General features: G+C 36.9%; 2 protein-coding genes across 4 annotated transcripts in view; both read right to left on the minus strand.

The window, feature by feature from the left end:
* The window catches only part of LOC121383202, a 62,846-nt gene that overhangs the window by 22,270 nt on the left and 19,548 nt on the right, over positions 1-21,028 (minus strand). For 2 of the 3 annotated variants that reach the window (XM_041513075.1, XM_041513074.1), the window contains exons 3-4: positions 20,002-20,232; positions 18,898-19,026 (exon numbers count right to left, since the gene is read on the minus strand). In XM_041513075.1, coding sequence (XP_041369009.1) covers positions 18,898-19,026; positions 20,002-20,232 — 360 coding nt within the window. Of the gene's footprint in view, positions 1-13,601; positions 14,319-18,897; positions 19,027-20,001; positions 20,233-21,028 lie in introns of those variants that run through there. The other variant, XM_041513076.1, reaches the window with a different exon arrangement.
* LOC121383200 lies at positions 6,467-8,751 on the minus strand. The gene is made up of 2 exons (XM_041513073.1): positions 8,067-8,751; positions 6,467-7,810 (listed from the first exon to the last, which is right to left on the minus strand). The coding sequence occupies exons 1-2, from the start codon at positions 8,334-8,336 to the stop codon at positions 6,506-6,508; spliced, it is 1,575 nt and encodes a 524-aa protein (XP_041369007.1). The 5' UTR covers positions 8,337-8,751; the 3' UTR covers positions 6,467-6,505.

Consider the following 21,028-nt stretch of genomic DNA (forward strand, 5'->3'; position numbering starts at 1 on the left):
ACTACATCACACCTCAGACAAGCTCTGCCACACAACTACATCACACTGAACTATATCACACCTCAGGCAAGCTCTGCCACACTGAACTACATCACACTGAACTACATCTACATCACACTGAACTATATCACACTGAACTACATCACACCTCAGACAAACTCTGCCACACTGAACTACATCACACCTCAGACAAGCTCTGCCACACAACTACATCACACTGAACTACATCACACCTCAGACAAGCTCTGCCACACAACTACATCACACTGAACTACATCACACCTGCACACAACTACACAACTGCTCTACATCACACCTCAGACAAGCTCTGCCACACTGAACTACACACACACCTCACACTCTGCCACACTGAACACATCACACCTCAGACAAGCACTGCCACACTGAACTACATCACACCTCAGACAAGCTCTGCCACACTGAACTACATCACACTGAACTCAGACAAGCTCTGCCACACTGAACTATATCACACCTCAGACAAGCTCTGCCAGACAAGCTCTGCCACACTGAACTACATCACACCTCAGACAAGCTCTGCCACACTGAACACCTACGTCACACCTCAGCCACTACATCACACCTCACACACTGCCACACTGAACTACATCACACCTCAGACAAGCTACCACACTGAACTACATCACACCTCAGACAAGCTCTGCCACACTGAACTACATCACACCTCAGCCACAAACTGCCACACTGAACTACGTCACACCTCAGACAAGCTCTGCCACACTGAACTACATCACACCTCAGACTACACTCTACACACTCAGCCACGAACTGCCACACTGAACTATGTCACACCTCAGACAAGCACTCTGAACCATCACTGAACTACATCACACCTCAGCCACAAACTGCCACACTGAACTACGTCACACCTCAGACAAGCTCTGCCACACTGAGCTACATCACACACTACATCACACCTCAGACAAGCTCTGCCACACTGAACTACGTCACACCTCAGCTCTGCCACACTGAACTACGTCACACTCAGCCACGAACTGCCACACTGAACTATGTCACACCTCAGACAAGCTTTGCCACACTGAGCTACATCACACACTACATCACACCTCAAACAAGCTCTGCCACACTGAACTACATCACACTACATCATACACTACATCACACCTCAGACAAGCTCTGCCACACTAAACTACATCACACTGAACTACATCACACCTCAGACAAGCTCTGCCACACTGAACTACATCACACCTCAGACAAGCTCTGCCACACTGAACTATATCACATTTCAGATAAGCTCTGCCACACTGAACTACATCACACTGAACTACATCACAATGAACTACATCAAACTATATCACACCTCAGACACGCTCTGCCACACTGAACTACATCACACCTCAGACAAACTCTGCCACACAACTACATCACACTGAACTACATCACACCTCAGACAAACTCTGCCACACTGAACTACATCACACTGAACTACATCACACTGTACTACATCACACTGAACTATATCACACTGAACTACATCACACCTCAGACAAACTCTGCCACACTGAACTACATCACACTGAACTACATCACACCTCAGACAAGCTCTGCCACACTGAACTACATCACACCTCAGACAATCTCTGCCACACTGAACTACATCACACCTCAGACAAGCTCTGCCACACTGAACTACATCACACCTCAGACAAGCTCTGCCACACTGAACTACATCACACAGAACTACATCACACTGAACTACATCACACCTCAGACAAACTCTGCCACACAACTACATCACACTGAACTACATCACACTGAACTATATCACACCTCAGACAAGCTCTGCCACACTGAACTACATCACACACTACATCACACCTCAGACAAGCTCTGCCACACTGAACTACATCAAACAGTACACAAAAATTTAAAGACACATTTAATGTTTTATGGCAAGAACACAATAGTAGATGCATTTTGACCAGTATGGATATTATTGATGAAATGCACACCTGTATACATGTAACTAGTACATGTTTGCTTGCTACAATGAAGATGAATCATACATGAGGGTTACAGAAAGCATGTTAACCTTCTGTAGTGTGTAGGAATGACAGTAACTGATAATAAGACTGATGATTTATCTACTGGCAACCAGCTTTCAGCAAAAAAACTAAACAAACCTAGGATGTCAGAATACATGTAATCAGGAAAGTCAGAGATATTAAGGATGGGCTTGCTGCACATGGTGTTTATCAGACACTCTTGAACATTAATACTTCCTGGTTTCCTTATACCCTGATAACGATTAGTGCTAATCAAGGTAGCTGCAATATGCTGCAGTTATGAAGAAATCAAGTTCTACAAATGAGCACAGGACATTTGGGAGCTGTAATATGTGTATTGAAAAGTGAGTCATTTAAGCTGGTGGCAGATATGCAGCGCAAAGTGACGTCAAACTTTGTCATACCTACCTAAGGCAAGCGATTTCAATTAAATTTGTCAGATTCAGCTTGTGGTTCTATCACTGGTGTAGCCAGTATTTTAAAAATGTTACATTATATTAAATTATACATATTCAATCTCATTTTTAACACAGAGGTGAAGACAAAATGCTAGAACAGCCAAGGTATGCAGCATGACTTGAATTGTCTCTGAAGTAAAAAAAAAAAATGCAATGCAAAGAGACTAAATGTAGAACCACACGTGCTTTAGTAATTAAACTAGTCTGGGAGTGGCAGTCCTCTTCATAGTGATGCAAGAGGGGTACTCTCCAGTAAAGGATGTCCATGGAGTGGCTGTTCTCCTAAAGACTAGACACTAGACAGCGGTCCATGGAATCATAACTATTTTGCCAAATACCCATTCGACTGCATTGTATAGAAATATGGCCCTGATCATGTATTACAGTTTTGTCGTCCAGATTACCTTGGATGTTCCATCAATAGATTTAAACCTATATCAGAAAAGAAAATTTAATCTACTACGCAGTTTGATGGTAATTTATAAATATATATTATAGCTTACCCTGGGATTAACATTTAATAAATTAATATGTTTTTATATGACTTTTATCTTTACTCATTGTGAAGTTACATGTCAATTCATCGGTTCCCTTTTGACGAAAACGGACAATGGCCTAAAATTAATATGTTCTGCCTTAGTAAAATTTAATATGTGTGTGTGTGTGTGTGGGTGTGGGTCTGTGTGTGTGTTCGTACATACCGACAATGACAATCAATTAACTGGCCTTTGGAATAAGCCCGGTATTAATGGGAAATTCTGTTGTTATTTTTATAGGCATGCATGCGCTCACGTTAGTATGAGTTCGAACTACATACAGGCCAGTGTTCTACGCTCAGTTTTATAACTTACTAGTACTCTTCTTTGGCTAGTGGACAAAATAAATTTACTCGCCAAGCTTAAAATGTTACTAGCCACACTACTCTTTTTGTATCATTTATGCACGTGTTGTAACCATCTAAACATTATACATGACTTATGCTGCTGGATTAAATAAATAGTTTGAAACAATGAAACAATGAAATTGTTTAGTTTTCACTCAGTCATGAATTTGAAATGAGGACCATTTCAGAATTGATCGCATAAGGAAGGTGGGAGATAATGTAATTATAATTTTATGCCTCATATGACTGCTATTTTATCCCCTACGTATCCTACCGTTTAAATAAAATATTATTTTGTGGGTGGTGGATATACAAAAAAAAACAATCTCCCCTCATTTTATTTGTGCCAGCAACATGCTTTCTAATTTTTCTACAATAGGTATAGCGCATTGTGTCAGTATTATCGTCATGCTGAAGCCACGGAAACTGAAAGCCAAGTTTCATTAAATTTTCTATGTTTTTTTTGGCTGGCTCCGTTTTGATTTCAGCTGCAGATTTCTCAGATTGGCCTTCATTTGACTTTTCAGTACTTATTTCACCCGTCTCATCTTCTTGATTAGCGTTTGAAGTTTGAAATTTTAGATTTTCGTTTTCCTAAAGAATTGTAATATTTGAACATTTTGCCGCTTTGATAGTTTTTGCCATGTTTCTACATGATGGGTGGAAACAATGTATCAGATATGTATTTCGCACCAGTTTTGTTACAATTCAGTTCAGTTTCAGTGTGTTTCTTTTTTTTATCTGGAACCATGCTTGCCAGCCCCTAAAATTGATGGTTGCCCAATGGACTACCTTTGTAAAATTCTTAGTCGCCCATAGCCAATAAAGGTTGCCACGCGACCGGGCGACCGCTAATTTTCAACCCTGTGTGTAGTCATGGAACAGGTACTGAAACTAAATTTAGTATCCTCCATTTTAATACAATGTGTACAAGTTAATATGTATCCGATGTCGGTAACTTTAGGGTATAAAAAAGGACTTAATAAAATTAATAGTTTTAAAGTTTGTAAAGTTTTCTAATAAGATACTTACTTGCTTAAACTTTATGAAAAGCCTTACAAATGAACCAGTAGACAAGTCTGATATGTTATATATGTAACACACCAGTTTATATATTTAGAGAATAACTAATGAGCTACAGGAATTATGAATTATCTGTCCTGAGTGAATGAATGTTGTAAACCTGAGTCTTTAAAATTGTTTTAAAGAAATAATTTTCTTTGACAAAGGGTATTTAACCTTCTGACTACTGCAGGTGAGATATCTCGCCCGACTTCACGTCAGTCGATATACTGTACACTGTATACAGTGCATTCCCCAATTCATATTTCCCGCCGTTTTGCACATGACACTCACCGGAAACGGAAATATAATTAAAGAAAAAAGATTTTTTTTTTCAAAATGGTGGCTTTTGTTTTGATTTTTTCAATTGAAAATACCTTGAAATTTTGAGTTCAAATAGCTGATTGTGACAGCTAATTTGATAAAAAATTTGATCGTTTTACCAACAACGAAAATTACCAAATATTGCAATATGAATCTTAGTTCGGGTTTAAAAAAAAATTCTGGTCAGAAAACCACTGTTATCGGGAATAATGGACATAAATACTGGACAGCTGGCCACAAATGCCCGTAAGTAAACGCAACTTTTTCGATTTTTTGCCTAATTTTAATCATCATTAGCTGATCTAAAATAATAAAAATTACAAAAAAAGATACGAAAATAATACTTACCGATTAATATGTGAACTTTATTTCATGTATTTATAAAACATTTAAGTGAATATATGTGAGTAAAAATTATAAACTTGTACCCACTCAACGTGGTTTTTGTTAAAAATTAATCCAGTAGTCTAAAGGTTATAACAGTTTTAAATACATATAGGCCTACTTGTTTTATTCGATACATTTTATTTGTGTGTAATGCTTTGCTTGAAATATATGGACCAGATGTCTTAAAAATACATGGAATAAAAATATTTATTCATGTGAAAAAAAAGAAAAAACAAGAGGAAGTTTGTTATAGTCAAACTCAACCAATCGTCAACCAATTGTATGGGTCAAAAGAGTACATGTATCTCTTCCATACAGCCTGTCGTAAAAGAGTAGCCTATGTGGTGACAGCGGGTTTCCTCTCCAAATCTGTGTGGTCTGACGCCATATAACTGTAAATAAAATGTGTTGAGTGTGTCGTTAAATAAAACATTTCTTTCTTTCTTTCTCTTCCATACAGGAGCTATGTAGAATAGCGTTCCCATGCTACAAGCGGTAATTTAAGCACATGTTTGGCCATTGTTTGCTATTCACGCTATGCTAGTTCGCTTTGTTACTACTGGCCATTATCAACTTCTGCCTACCAAATGTGCGCGCATGCTGATATGTGATGTCATTTCCCTAAACACATGGCTTACCCCATACACTAATTACCAATGAATAAATTGCCAGTCTGAAAATGCACAAACAAATTGCATAGTTGAACCAAGTAGTTTTCACAAGTATCTTATTCCCAAGTTCCAATAACATCTGCTGTGTTTATGGTAATCATGCAGGACTGAATAAATAGCTAATGTCCCATGCAGCACAAACATAAACATGTTACTGGATTTCAATAAACTAATGGTTACTACTTGTTTACAATTAACACTCGAAATTCATTTGTGGATAGGGAAGCATTTTTTGCTTCTCAAATGTTAATCTGAAAGCAAATAATAGAGAGTGAGAAGCAGTTCAAGACATGTAATGTAACTTATTCAACAATGTACCCATAGAAGTAAGCTTATCATTTTTATTATCAGTCTTGAAAATGGGCAATTCTGGATATATCTGGAAAACATACTCTCAATTAATTAAAGCAGCACTTTATATTTTATTAGCCAATTAGAGATTTTTACTCAACATGTATAAGCGGTAAACGGACAAAACCCCACCCGGAAAAAAAACCACTGGATAAAACCCCACTGGAAAAAACCCCACTCGGACATAACCCCACACAGAAAAAAACCCACTCGGACATAACCCCACTCATATATCTCAATATATAACAAAATCGTATATACAGTATTTATTTTTTATTGAAACAAGTGTAATCTAGCCTACTTCCACCTCACACAGTGGCCGATGCCTTTCAGAACTTCCGAAATGGACTTGATGTCATCCCGTCTGTCAGTGCAGAGGTTATGGAGCTTCGTCTGCAGCTTCTTTATGTGGTGTCGTACCCGTTTTGCAGGTCGTTCACCACGCTCATCCATAAGTCGTGCAGTAGCAGCCTGGGTTTGATCCTTCCGAATGCTGTCTATGGCTCTCCAGATGGTTGGGTGGGCATGTCCAACTAGTTTCGCAAAGGAATTGTTCCACCCCTCACATATGTTATTGGTTCTGGATCCACCTTTCAATGTGATGGTGTGCACATTCCAGATGGATGGTGCGTACGCAGGGGGAATACGGCGCATACAAAGAGGAGGTACAGATCCATCTGATCGTTGAGGAGGCTGAATACGGCGATAAGATCCTGACACATAAGTGCTGTCAAAATACACGAGCAAGGGTTCCAGCCCATCAGGGGTGTTGTCACGCAGATAGGTCATCCCCTCTGGTACATCATTAACTGGTAGGAATGCCAGTCCATCAAGCATACCACAGAAAAGCTTAACATCCTTCTCTTCCCGATAGCGTTGAACAAGGCCGAGACTCTGTATTTTCCTCCACGTGCTCTGCGTAAGATGGTAGAAGCATCCATGAACATTGACTTGTGGACCAAAGGTTGTTATTACTGCATTCATCACAGCTTGTTCAAAGTCGAGGGTGACAGTTACAGGATCAGCCTGGAATCCTAGCTCGCTGCAGCGATCCTGAATTGATATGAATAGTTCCTCATATGTGGATTGGTGCTTGTTTGGTAGAAATGCATACACACACGTCACAGCTGACTCACCGAGTGGAACACGAATCACATACAGCTGAGTAAACAACAGTGGAGCAACAGTGAATGTTCCATCCATAAACCATGACTCAGAACTGGCAAGGTGACGTAATCCGTCATCAGTCCCGAACACTAACATACGATCAGAGGAATCCACACCGTTGTCATATATGAGAAATCTGTCTCCATCACTTGAAGTGGTCCATTCATCATCTAGCATGAGATCACGGAGCGAAGTGGGGTTCTTGGGCATATGTTTAGCCCGTTCTCGACGCAGTGCACGTTTGATGTGATCAGGTTTACCGAGTTCTGCGCGTACATCTACAGGTGTGTCACTGATGGAATCGACTAGGAGCTGAGTAAGTGTACCACGTGATGTGCCAGCACGCTCCTTCATGGCTGAACGCAGCTTTGCCACTGCTACAGACTGATCCTGTGGATCATGGCTATGTTGTGTGAAACTAACGATGGTCTTTATCTGGAAAGATACAAAGTCAAATATTCAGGCTTTAGTTTAAATCTACCTGGACTTGGGTAATCTCGGCCCGTAACTAATTTTGAATACATTTCAATGCTAAAATAATAATAATAATAATAATAATGTTGCATATTAAATTTAAAGAAACAGCATATACATGTGCATACCATAAATATAACATGTATTGGGGAAAAGGTGGTCAAATTAATATCTATCTACCTACACACATACAAGTTAGTTATGATAACATAATTACCTCCAGGTCTGAAGTCACACCGCCTTTACAAGTAAATGCAGCTCTGCTGGAACACTCCCATCGAATATTCTTCCTGGCATACCTCTTAGTATACAAGTAGCCTTCGTGAATTAGCTTGAGACCACCCTTGTTGTTCTTGATAACTTCCATAGTTGTATTTACAGTTCTCAGGAAATGAATACTGACGTAGTATTCTTCAACCTTATAAGGGGTCCATCTGATGTAGAATTTATGACATACCCAATCAACAATGGGAAGCCCTAAATCCATGATTTCCTTGATCTCTTAGAAGAAAACCTGGCCTCCTTAATCTCTTGATCACAAAGTTCAGATAATCCTTTGTCATGGAGATCAATGCAATCAGTGCAACACTTGACTGATCAAAATACAAATGTAAACTTTATTCTTTATCATAATCTATTTTGTGAATTTTATTTATAATTTTATTCTTCCAAAACAGAAATTTCAACTTTATTTCATATTTTTCAGTTTTATGTGTAAAATGGTCACAGTGGGGTTTTGTCCATTTTTCTCATTTATTGATGGGGTTATGTCAGAGTGGGGTTTTTTCCAGTGGGGTTATGTCTGGGTGGGTTTTTTTCCAGTGGGGTTTTATCCTGGATTCTGTATAAGCACCATCTATTTATTTATTAATATACATACATTGTTTTTCTGCTTAATTGATCATTTGAACCATTAAGGCACAACAAAGTATGTTACTCTATGACAAAATGTCCCCTGCGCGTGCTGTAACCTCACTGTGGTGCAGGGGTGTAACATTCTCTTTGAGAATGGCCAATACAGCACAAATTGAAGTTTAGAGTACAATTCGGTGTCCGTAAAATTCTGTGATATTTGTATTTGTATTTTTGCACAGTTCTTTACACTGTTTTTGTTTAAACCTTGAATTTTTATGTTGATGTTGATCATCACTTTATTTATTTGCATTACCATAGTTTGGCACCCAATAGCCGATGTATTTTTCGTGCTGGGGTGTCGTTAAACATTCATTCATTCATTCTATGATAAAATGTAAACACATTTACGAACATTGTTGGCCGCCATTTTGTTTTTATCGCTCGGCTCGGTTCGGTTTTATTCGGTTGGGTAAATTCCAAGGATGCGTTCGATTGAGTGCTCGCCTGTAAATCAATGCAACAGTCTTGAAAGCACTTTATTATATAAATTAATCAATTACACTTCAACACTTCATCTTTTCACCAAACATTGAAGACGGGAGTACCCAATTCTTAAAGGTAAATATGACTTTTTAAGCTATGTATACTAGAGTAGATAAAGTACAGTTCCTTTAGGATAAGGGGAACTAGCCCAAACTTTATCAACATTCTTTCCTCTTTTTATACATATATTTTTTTTTACATTACAAATTCCACTCATTTTAATTACAAATTCCACTCAACCTTTTTATTTTCACTTGCAAATAAGAGTCTATTAGAAATTAGCAATAAAAATTAGGCAGAGTTACATCCCCTAACCGCGTTCCAGTTCCGGCGCGTTCCATTAACAGCTGGCATGGCCGATGACCACAGTTGTTTGTGAATCTTCAGCTGAGATTTATGCATGCCAGCCCCTGGCATCATAAGTGTCCCCACCTATGCTTTAAAAATAAAGAATGTTACAGGTAAAAATTAAGTTGATGAAATTACGTACGTCTTGTTATAATTAACCATGTGTTAAATATAGGAGATGAATCTAGCGAGCTGTCATCCACCCTGATTGTTTTGGTTTTTAAGCCTGGAACTTTTGGATTTTTTTTCAAAGCTGCAATCTTGCGTCACATTAATTATCATAATTTCATTTAAATTACAAACACACTTACAGTTTTATTTAATTGTGTGTGACAATAACACAGTTGTAACAGTTAGATAATAGAAACATATGTTTATAGTGAACACATTTTTTCATACTATGGAATTTACTACAAGTTATTTATTTCTGAGCCGCTTGTTTTCTAAATTAAATAACAAAACTTGAATAGTATATTTTTGTTATTTCCAAAACACTTATTTTTATTTTTACCTGAAACCAAATTCTGTCTTCATTACTAGTCAATTTTTACAATTTAGCTAAATTTCCAGACCCTATGCTAATTCCGCACTCTACTCTTATTGGTTTCTAAAAAAAATTCCACACCCTATGCTAATTCCGCACCCTACTTTTAATTGAGTTTAGACAAATTTCCAGACCCTATACTTATTCAGCCCCTATGTTTATTAGGCACTTGAGAGTAACCAACTGGATTACTGTATGATTGATATATATATATATATATATATATATACACATGTATATATATATATATATATATATATATATATATATATATATATATATATATATCGCCAATTGTCGAAAACCGTACAAAATCGAAAACCATATTATTTTATTTCCTGGTATTTTGTAATGTCTGTGCATGTTCGTTCATTGACACGACAACAACTTCTTTTTAAGGAAGTACACTTAAAACAAATTTCCTTAAAAATGTGGGGAAAAAAGGTAAGAATTAATACGTTTTATGCACAATGAAATGTATTATTACAGTTAATTTGTAGCCTGGAATCTTACTGAATGCAATGCAAATGTATGCCTATAAACAGCAAGAGGTGCACGAAGGAATCCACACAACCAAATACGTCTGCTAGCACTGCAGACTGAGTAATGACTGGTCACTTCCAGGTAGCCGCTTTCAGGTTACGTGACTATTTTCGCGGGAAAAGCCGATTTTGTATTGTTGGCATTACGTTGATAACGTCATAGTACGGTTTTCGATAATGCTTTTAAAACGACGTTTTCTTACCACCTGGTGCAATTCTTGATGAACAGAGATAACATGCGAGTATGTACTTACCTTTTTATACATTTTATTTCTAAATTGAACAAGGTAAACATTAATGTCATTAAATTGATAGCCTGACATGACTGAGCATGCACTCCAGCCATTTCCTCTTAGTCGTACGTTTTTTTTATTAAAAGAGGATGTATATATATGGGCAAATATCCATGGCCACCAGTGAATCATGCACTGATTTCATTCAGAGAAGCTGTGTATGCTGTTACTCAAGATTATCATTACACATAGGTGGAGCTCAGTGTAATAAAGAGGAACTAGATGCATCAAATACAAATGTTTTTCTAAACATTCTCACACTGGGAGGTCACAGAAATAAAACATCCCTCAAACACCAGGTCTGTTTATATAGTATGTACCGGCTAACACAAATTTAGTCACATTATTAGTTTTATTTTATTTATTTCTGAAAATTATTAATAACATACTTCACTATAACCTGACACTTGTACGTGATGACTTTAATAGTTGAGAAAGAAGCTAATGTAGTAGCCATACACCTCCCCACTGAACCATTAAAAGTCACTCTGGGTGGGAGATGCCTCAACCATTAAGCCACCGAGCCCAGTTCTACATCAGTTACTTTACATTTACTCTTAATAACTGACATGCCTAGATAATTAAAGTTCATATACACTGTCCTCGACCTGGGACCGGCCTCGGTGGCGTCGTGGCAGGCCATCGGTCTACAGGCTGGTAGGTACTGGGATCGGATCCCAGTCGAGGCATGGGATTTTTAATCCAGATACCGACTCCAAACCCTGAGTGAGTGCTCCGCAAGGCTCAATGGGTAGGTGTAAACCACTTGCACCGACCAGTGATCCATAACTGGTTCAACAAAGGCCATGGTTTGTGCTATCCTGCCTGTGGGAAGCGCAAATAAAAGAACCCCTTGCTGCCTGTCGTAAAAAGAGTAGCCTATGTGGCGACAGCGGGTTTCCTCTAAAAACAGTGTCAGAATGACCATATGTTTGACGTCCAATAGCCGATGATAAGATTAAAAATCAATGTGCTCTAGCGGCGGCGTTAAATAAAACAAACTTTACTTTACTGTCCTCGACTACCTTTCTAGAATAGAATGACCAACACTTTTGCACCAAAGTCTTTTATATTTACAAAGCCTGGCAATGCCTACAGCTCTGTAGCACCATGCATAGCTAGTTTTCAGGTTAGTTCAAATAATCAGACAGATTAACAAACAATTACAAGCTCTACCAATAATATAAGTTGTAGAAGCATCACGAGGGGTATATGGCTTTTTATGTACCCTCTGTGTGTTCTTTTACCCCGAGCCGAGCCGAGCCGAAGGCGAGGGGGTAAAAGAGCACACAGAGGGTACATAAAAAGCCATATACCCCGAGAGATGCTTCTACAACAAATTTATCTTGCTGACATGTTAAACCATATAGCCAAATAATCAAAATAACACCAGACAATAATTGTTAACAATTTATTAACGGAGCTATACCACGCGGACGCGAACGAAACCATTTGCCAGTGACGAAAAATAGTTCCATCGATAAACGAGTTTTTAACTTCAAATGTTTGTAATACGAAATTGTCTGAAACAGATATTAATAAAAATAAATAAAAAAACACATTTTTTTTATCAGAAATGTATGTAGTAAAAAAACAACCCCAAAACCCCCCACAGAACTGTTGCTAATCGCGCATTAATACAATAACACCACGACCGTAATTAGGTGGCCGAGTTCAACATTGCAGCTTTTAAAAGTATTGAAATAGTGTATTTTATAGTAAAAATAAAATTAATTATGTATACTTGATTGATTATCAATGTTATTTATAATCTAATTATTGCTTTAGCATTAACTGGGGTGGCTGGAAACTGTTGGAAATTACAGACGGGGTATAAGAGAATTTGGCTCCGCCCACAGGGGTATAAGGGATTTGTCCAACGGCAAACAACCAATGAGATTAAAGAATTTTACATGAAGGCGAGATAATTGCTTTTAATGCTCAACCACTTTGTTTAGTTATATCCTGTGAGAAATCATATTCATGTAATTCAATTCCATGCTGTGATGCTTGTTCAATAATTTATTGACTTTGAGATTCTGATTAGGAGGATGCCAAAAACCTCAGGAGTCATCTGGTTAGATATTGTTCACAATTTAATATCTTGCCAAGCAAAACAAACGACAGTGTTTATATTCAGCAATCTCCTCCAAGAACTAGCCGAGAAGTCCTGACTAATACTGTGTCAGCCAAATCATACCAATTGATCAGCCCAATCACAGAAAACTACCTTATCCTGCATAGCCATGCAAAAATATGCTGTCAGCAGCATGACATTTGAAATGGGTCACACTTCCCGAGCTGGATGAAAATAGGTCTTAATAACTAATTGGGGTGGAATTTAGCACAGTTGGTTGAGTGCTCACATCACAAGATCGAACCACCTCTGTTGATCCATTCAACTGATTAGGTTTTTCTCGTTCTAACCAGTGCACCACAACTGGTAAAAACGTAATATATGCTTTTCCTGTCTGTGGGAAAGTGCATATAAAAGATCCCTTGCTGCATTAGGAAAAATGTACTGGGTAGTGGGTTTCCTCAGATCACTGTGTCAGAATTACCAAATGTTTGACATCCAATAGTCAATAACTAATTTTACAACTTTTAAATACATGTACAACCTAATATTTGACATTCTGCGGTAAAATTTGATGAATTCTGCAGCAAATTCTGCAACATATAAAACTGAAAAATAACACTTAAAATTAAAACTAGATGTTCAAATGTTACAGATTTATTTAAAAATCACGAAAAAGCAGACGATTTATGTTTGCTAGTAACAATGCCGATATTTCTCAACCACAAGACAGAAACACTGTTGACAATTTCTTTTCAAGTCGCCTGCCAGTTGTACACTACAATAAACCCAATCAGTCTAAACCCAGGCGTTCAGTTCACAAGGTTGTTGGTGGAAAACCAATTACAGAGCCAGATGTATCATCCCAACTGTATGAATATGTCTTTTCCTCTAAAAAACCCAAAGTTGTTTCTTCAAGAAAAACAAAAGCTGTAGTACCAATCAAAAAATCTAATTCACCGCAGCCAGGGCCCTCAGGAGTTGACAACGGGCTGATATCAAGTGACAACTTCTCGGAATCGGAAACTGAAGATGACGAAGAAAAGTGTTGTGTTTGTGGGCTTTTTCAACCAGTTGAATTAAAAAGATGCACTTCACTGGTATTTACTCTGAGGGGACAGTGCATGTTCCAAAACTGTAATCACTGGGTTCATTTAAAGTACTGCTGTAATGTACGATGTCTACGACGACATGACGTGTTTTTCTGCCACACGGGCAGGAAGAATAAACATACATGTATCTTCGAGCAGCTGTGAAGAAACCAGACCTGTAAATATGTTACATTTACGTTGGACGTTTGTGTGTTTGGATACATGTTAAATATAAGTTATATTATAACAATGACTAACATATTTTGTGCTTCGATTCTTTACGGAAATTCCCACTTTACGTTCGCGACAACAGAAACTGGTTGCCACCACTGGCCTGCCATAGACTGACTGAATGACGTATACCCCGAATTGATATGTACGTCATTATGCAGACGGGTTTTCCAGAGGCCTCGACGGTGATCTTGTGTCGGCAATTTCCATCGGGGATGAATTGATTTTATGTAGCAAAGCATAAGCATAAGCATAAAGCGTTAGCTGTATGTTAGCTTTGTTTAATATAGTAACCAATTCTTCGCTAATGCCACGAAAACTCGGTACGCGAGGGTATGATCAGTGAAAACCCCCACAAATTGTATATATTTTACATAATAGAATAAATAATATAAAAAAGTATATGTATAAAAAGTACGAGTATTCAGTACTGTATCTTGAAAATTAATAAAAGATGGCACCGTAACAAATGAAGCGTTTGACAGCCTGAGCTAGCACATGTTTAGACAAAGAGAGTAATAACGTCATCACTGATTGGATGAAATTTGACCTCTACTGGCTCTTGAGATAACAGTACATGTAGCTGTTCTGCTTACTCCCACTTGTTAAAAAAATAAGGTGGAAACCTTTTGTTAATTTTAAAATCCTTTATAATTATTGGATACACTACATTGAACAGTCAACAATAAATACATTTATAGATTATTTCATTATATTTTATGCTATTTTAAGCAGTTTGTATTGCACAAAAGCCTCTTGCTTCGGACTAGGACACTCGACCCGACAGAGCTCCGTACACAGGTGTTGACAGGTGTTGATTGTAACCAGTTGCAAATTCCGGGTCCTTTGTTTTAATTGGAGTGCAATACCTTGATGGCTCTCTAAACCAAGAATGGTGCTATCGTTAATGTATGTGTAATCTCTTGACCGACTCAGCGACTTTGACAAATGTCTAGCCTAGTGGCAGTCGATTGACACTACTGAGCACTGTAGGTCCGACTTCAGTGACTGGCGATATACTTAGGCAGACTTTAAAATCACAAACGTCTGAAACACCAGCCATATTGACCACTATTTATTTATTATTTTAAATCATGCACGAGATACTGATGTCTGGGCTGGCCGGTCCACTTGACCGATAGGAATTTGTTCCAATAATAGAAATGGACAGGTGCTTCAGACCGACAAGAATGACAAAAGTGGGACCGGCAAATGTGTGTTTTTAAAAAATAATTTCAGTCTCAGAGATCGAGAATCGGTCCCAGACCAGGAAAAAAGGGGCTTTTCCGCAGACTAGTAACTGTGAGATGGTTACCAGTCCAGCCTGTGATAACTTAAAAGAAAAGAAACAAATGATTTATGTTTCTATTTATTACTGCATGGAAAGTAAACACTATTAAAATTCCATGTTTAATGTTACAATTCAGAAACATCAAACATTTTGCGGTGTTTAAGACAAATTCCATGGCCTAAAATTATGAATTCTGCATGAAAAGTGATTTCCGCGGACGAAGAACTATTCTGCACGATGGTGCAAATTTTTCTTCGTCCGCGGAATTGCATAATTCAGGAGGGACTGAACAATAATTAACACTACAGCACATTTGGTGTATATACATGTCACACACATTTTTACTTGGAGGCCTTAGGTCAGTGTTGTAGCAAGCATGACATTAATAAAATGTCAAAGGCACTAAAAACAAGAAAAATGAAAGGAGAGAGAGAGAGAGAGAGAGAGAGAGAGAGAGAGAGAGAGAGAGAATTTATTAGCATTTTCCAATACGCGGGACTGTACTTACATGTACATGTATACGGTTAGATAATTAATCAATTTCATAGTATACATGTACTTGGATACCGTACATGTATTTGTAATCCCAGTTTGAACATTATTAAAGGGACATTCCTGAGTTTGCTGCAATTTTTAAGATGTTATCGACTAACAGAAACTTTTTAACGATTGTAATTACAAATCAAATATATTTTTCTGCATACAATATTAGTGGCTGTATATTAAACGTGTTTCTGATCGCTCTAATATTTGTACTAGGTTAAATTTCTTTTTTATTTCCTAAGACATAATCCAGTTTGGGCTTTTTACAAATATTAAGATGACCAGAAACACATTGAATATACAGACACTGATATTCTAAACAAGAATATATATTTAATATGTAAGTTTAATCGTAGAAATATTTTATTACTCGGAAACATCTTACAATGCAGCAAACTCAGGAATGTCCCTTTAATCCTGGATTAGTGTACCGGCTACTCCCTTTCAACCTTCCCTAAGGTAGAGGGGATGATTTTCTGCGATCATGGAAAAAACAGACAGAATCGTGGAATTTAGTAACTGAAACAGAATTTGCAATTTTAAAAAAAAATAACTTTCAAACGTTTTCTGGTTCAAGCACCATTATAAATCTTTTTGGTAGTTTTAAGATTCAATATTGATAATATATGCATTGTGTTTTTGTTTGCCAACTTTCGTGGAGCACACGTGGTGTATGCCTGGACACTTTCAGAACCGTTCATTCTCGGAAGTTACGCTTAACTGCCGTAAGCTTGCAACAAAACATGTGACTGTTTACCCGTGTCACTTTACACAGTGAAATTTAACTTGAAATATAAAAATAAAAATGTACTAATACAATTTTAGAATGTTGATTATATAATAAGATTTCTAGTACGTTCAATTTCGGTATTTTTTAATAATACTTGTTACGATTTGTAAGCATAGCCGATTTACACGACACTTTCGTTGGAAAACGTAATTTCATAAAACATCAGGCATATTTGTTAATCTGTATGGAAGTATTTCACATTTATAGTCCGTCCCACAAGGAACGACTTTCTTCATGCTGTGGAATTTATTACAAGTTATTTATTTCTGAACCGACTGTTTTTAAAATTGCACACAAAAATAGCATTTTACTTTTTTTCTTACCGGTTTATTCTAGGCTCATGCTTTGTAATCATACTGGAACAAATAAAATTTTATCATGTATTTATTTATTTATTATTTATATGTATACAGTGGACTCTGTCTAAACCGGATTCTGTGTAATCCGGATCTCCGCGTAAACCGGTCCATTTCTAAAGCCCCGTCCAGCTACCGTTTATCTCTTAGGTATAAATCTCTGCCTAATCCGTATTCTGTCCACTCCGGACTCTGGATCAAAAATCAAGAACGCAAAGAACCGTTCATACATTATTTACTTCTGTCTACACAGGATTGGGATTTGACTGAACGATGGGCTGCTTAATTAGTTGAACAAAGATCGTCACTTGCCAAATAATCAGGACGCCATTGCAAGATAAATACAAAATGTAATCACACTCGTGTGAAGTTTACTCTTATTGCGGTAGGCCGTTAGATCTGGATTTTGTATTCAAATAATTCCGTACGTACGAATAAATGATGTTTTAGGAAATTAAATTAAATTTAACCTAGTACAAATATTACAATGACCAGAAACACGTTTAATATGCAGCCACTAATATTTTATAGAGAAAAATATATTTGATATGTAATTACAATCGTTAAAAAGTCTCTGTTAGTGGATAACATCTTAAAAATTGCAGCAACCTCAGGAATGTCCCTTTAGGTATATTTTTTATGTCTGTAAAATAATTGATTGCAAGTCTGGCTTGTATGACTGTGTTTCCCAACGATCCATGGGTTCAAATGTCATTGTTGATCGCGAGTTGTCGAGCATTCAAGAACCATAACTGGATGAACTCTGTCTAAACCGGTCCTCTATGTAAACCGGACTATTTCAACGGTACGAAGTGAGTCCGGTTTAGACAGAGTCCACTGTATATATTTTTTGGCAAGTAATGTAAGATTACGAACAAGGTATTACCAAGTTATTGTTCATATTTTCGTCAAAATAGCGGGGTTTGTCAATGGTGTGTTTTGTTTATGAAACTTACATGTACCCATAATCCATTAGATGAAATGAAACTGAAAGCCACACAATCAACAATTATTTATTTTTTGAATTTAAGGGGGAATGGATCTCTTTATTATTATTAAATAGTAATTAACAGTAATTAAGTTTGTGGCTTTGTTTTAACTGCAACTTATTTAACAGTGCAGTTTATGTATGGACGAAGGTCGGACCTTTGTCTAAAACCAAGTGGTGCAGTTTATACACCAGTGCATGTAATAGGCCAGAAAATATGGTACATCACATTTTTGTCTTTATTAGTGGCAAGTAAATGTTACTTAACTTCTTGTTTTTGTAAGTTTGTTTCAACAAAAATGTTTCCAGGTATTTAAAAAAATAGCAGTAGCAAACCAGCTCAAGAGCTGGAACAATAAAACATAAATGGATAAAGTTTATAATAATACAACATGACACTAATTGAACACACAAAAATGGAGAAAAAAACCCGGAATTTGCAAAAATCTGAAAGGGAATGTGGCAAAATCTGAAACGGAAAATCATCCCCTCTATATGGTCACTTAGTAAATAACAGCTTAAAACCTCAAGTATTGATTTTTATAAGTTTACTCACCTAAAACTCGGGCGTGAAATACAAGTGTGAGTGATTTACCAGAATCCTTCTTGTCGAGTATTCTTAGTGTTTCTTCCATCAACTTTTCCTTGTGAGCATTGAATAATATTGTTAGCTGATGACCTTCACCTACAATCAACAACAAAACTTTCAGACTGCATGCTTCTCAACTGAAGAGATAAATACATTGAACCATTTCCCCAGGAAAACCATAAAGGTGCTGCACCCATAGAAAGAAATGTATTTAAAAAAGTGCAGGCCTCTGAACATTTTAAGAATGATCGGTTTGTTCGTGCATCATTCACACAAATTTAATTTAGTGTAACCTATTTTCCATTCACATATTAAATGTAGGACATATTTACATGAACATAGTGGGTTACACAAAAAGAAAATAGGTTACCTGAATTTAGTTTTGCATAATCAATAAATGGTTTATGCAAATATTCAATTCTCAGTGGCCTGCATGCAACAGTAATAAAATATTACTATTTATAACATTTTAAAGTGAAGCTGTAACATACAGGATGATTATCAATCTGCCATTAGCATATTCAATACTGTATCTCTACATTAGACGGATTACAAAATAATTATATGTTGAAGAGTGGTGAGGTTATATTATATACAGCCATAAGTCACTGTCAGGCTATCTGTCTACAGACCTAATCCAAATCATGAAATACATGTATGGTTCCAACTCTGTACATAGGAACAATTTATTGCATTTAACAATGCACTCAACATGTTTTTAATTAGTTATATGGTGTTGGACATATGGTCACAGACTACACAGATAATGAGAGGAAAACCTAAGCCACCATGCCAAGGCTACTCTTTTATTAGCAGCAAAGGATCTTTTATATGCAGCATCCTACAGACAGGACGGTACATACCACAGCCTTGGTTAAAATGTCTTGAAAAAACAATGGGCACACTGTTATATGACCCGCTATGCAGAGCCATAGTGTGTGCAAATAGTTTTTTCAGTTCATACTTGCAGGAACCAAAAAATAATTAAGGTCATTTCTTAATAAAATCTTAAATCTATAATATCACGTTTATCAGGTTTAAAATATTTGGTGCTTTTTAAAAAAAACTTACCATCTTCTGTAGGTTGGTATTTTTCCATTTTAACATGAAGATTCTGAAGTGGGTCACATTCTATGTCCTCATATAAATTATCCTTTATGCAAAATGTTACTTCATAACAATGCTTAAACTGCAAGAAGCCCAGATGAACATGAATAATGTCTTCCCCTGCGTAATGAGTAAGAATCTCTGATTCATGGGCAATCACCTGGTCTACAGAAAAATGCACATGGCCTTCATCATCTGGGGGAAAAAAAGAAAAACAAAACCCATATATACATGTATGTATCTAAATTAATGTATCAAAACATTTAGCAAATGTTGATATATTACACATCATGTTACATGTATGAAACCTATTGCAATCAGAAACCATAAAATAACATAGTAAACAGTAAAACATGTTGATGTTTTTTTGTTGTTTTTTGTGTGTTTTTTTGTTGTTGTTGTTTGTTTGTTTGGGTTTTTTTGGCGCGGGGGGGGGGGGGGGGGGGGGGGGGGGTCCCTTCCATGCAAACCACTAGCAGGGCATCGCCCTGTATCTGACAAGGTACATGCAGCCCTTGGATCCCAGCTTTACAGTGAATCTCATGACTTGAAGCATTTACAGGTTGAACGCTATGAAAACATCAAATACACAGAACATTAGCATAATTAGTAGCAAACATTTCTAGGTAAATTAACTATGGTTTTGTAATATGTATACAGACCAATAAATCGTGATAGCCATTCCTTCTTTTGCACCTCTCTTTCCTTTCTTTTCTCTTTTAATTTTAAGAATCTTCTAATTATTAAACTACATACCATCTTTATGCCACAGTAACTGTATAATTAATTAAGAAGTACATGTATTTTATTGTGAAATGCTGAGAGGCCTTAATTTAATATACCCGGTAAACATTAGCTTGTTGGCCAATCCCAAAACCGATTATTATTAAAAGGTAAGTTAACTTATCCAGTTTTCAGAGGTGTCTAGTTTTCAGGGGTTTGCATTAATTTGATACAATAGAATAGATAGAACAGTAAAAAAAAAGTAAAG

This window comes from Gigantopelta aegis, chromosome 10, assembly GCF_016097555.1.
Source record: "Gigantopelta aegis isolate Gae_Host chromosome 10, Gae_host_genome, whole genome shotgun sequence".
Classification (NCBI taxonomy): domain Eukaryota; kingdom Metazoa; phylum Mollusca; class Gastropoda; order Neomphalida; family Peltospiridae; genus Gigantopelta; species Gigantopelta aegis.

Coding starts and splice junctions, on each gene's coding strand:
- LOC121383200 (XM_041513073.1), bottom strand. CDS start 8,336: ATGGATTTAGGGCTTCCCATTGTTGATTGGGTATGTCATAAATTCTAC. Junction 7,811..8,066: donor GTGTGACTTCAGACCTGGAG/GTAATTATGTTA, acceptor GTATCTTTCCAG/ATAAAGACCATCGTTAGTTT.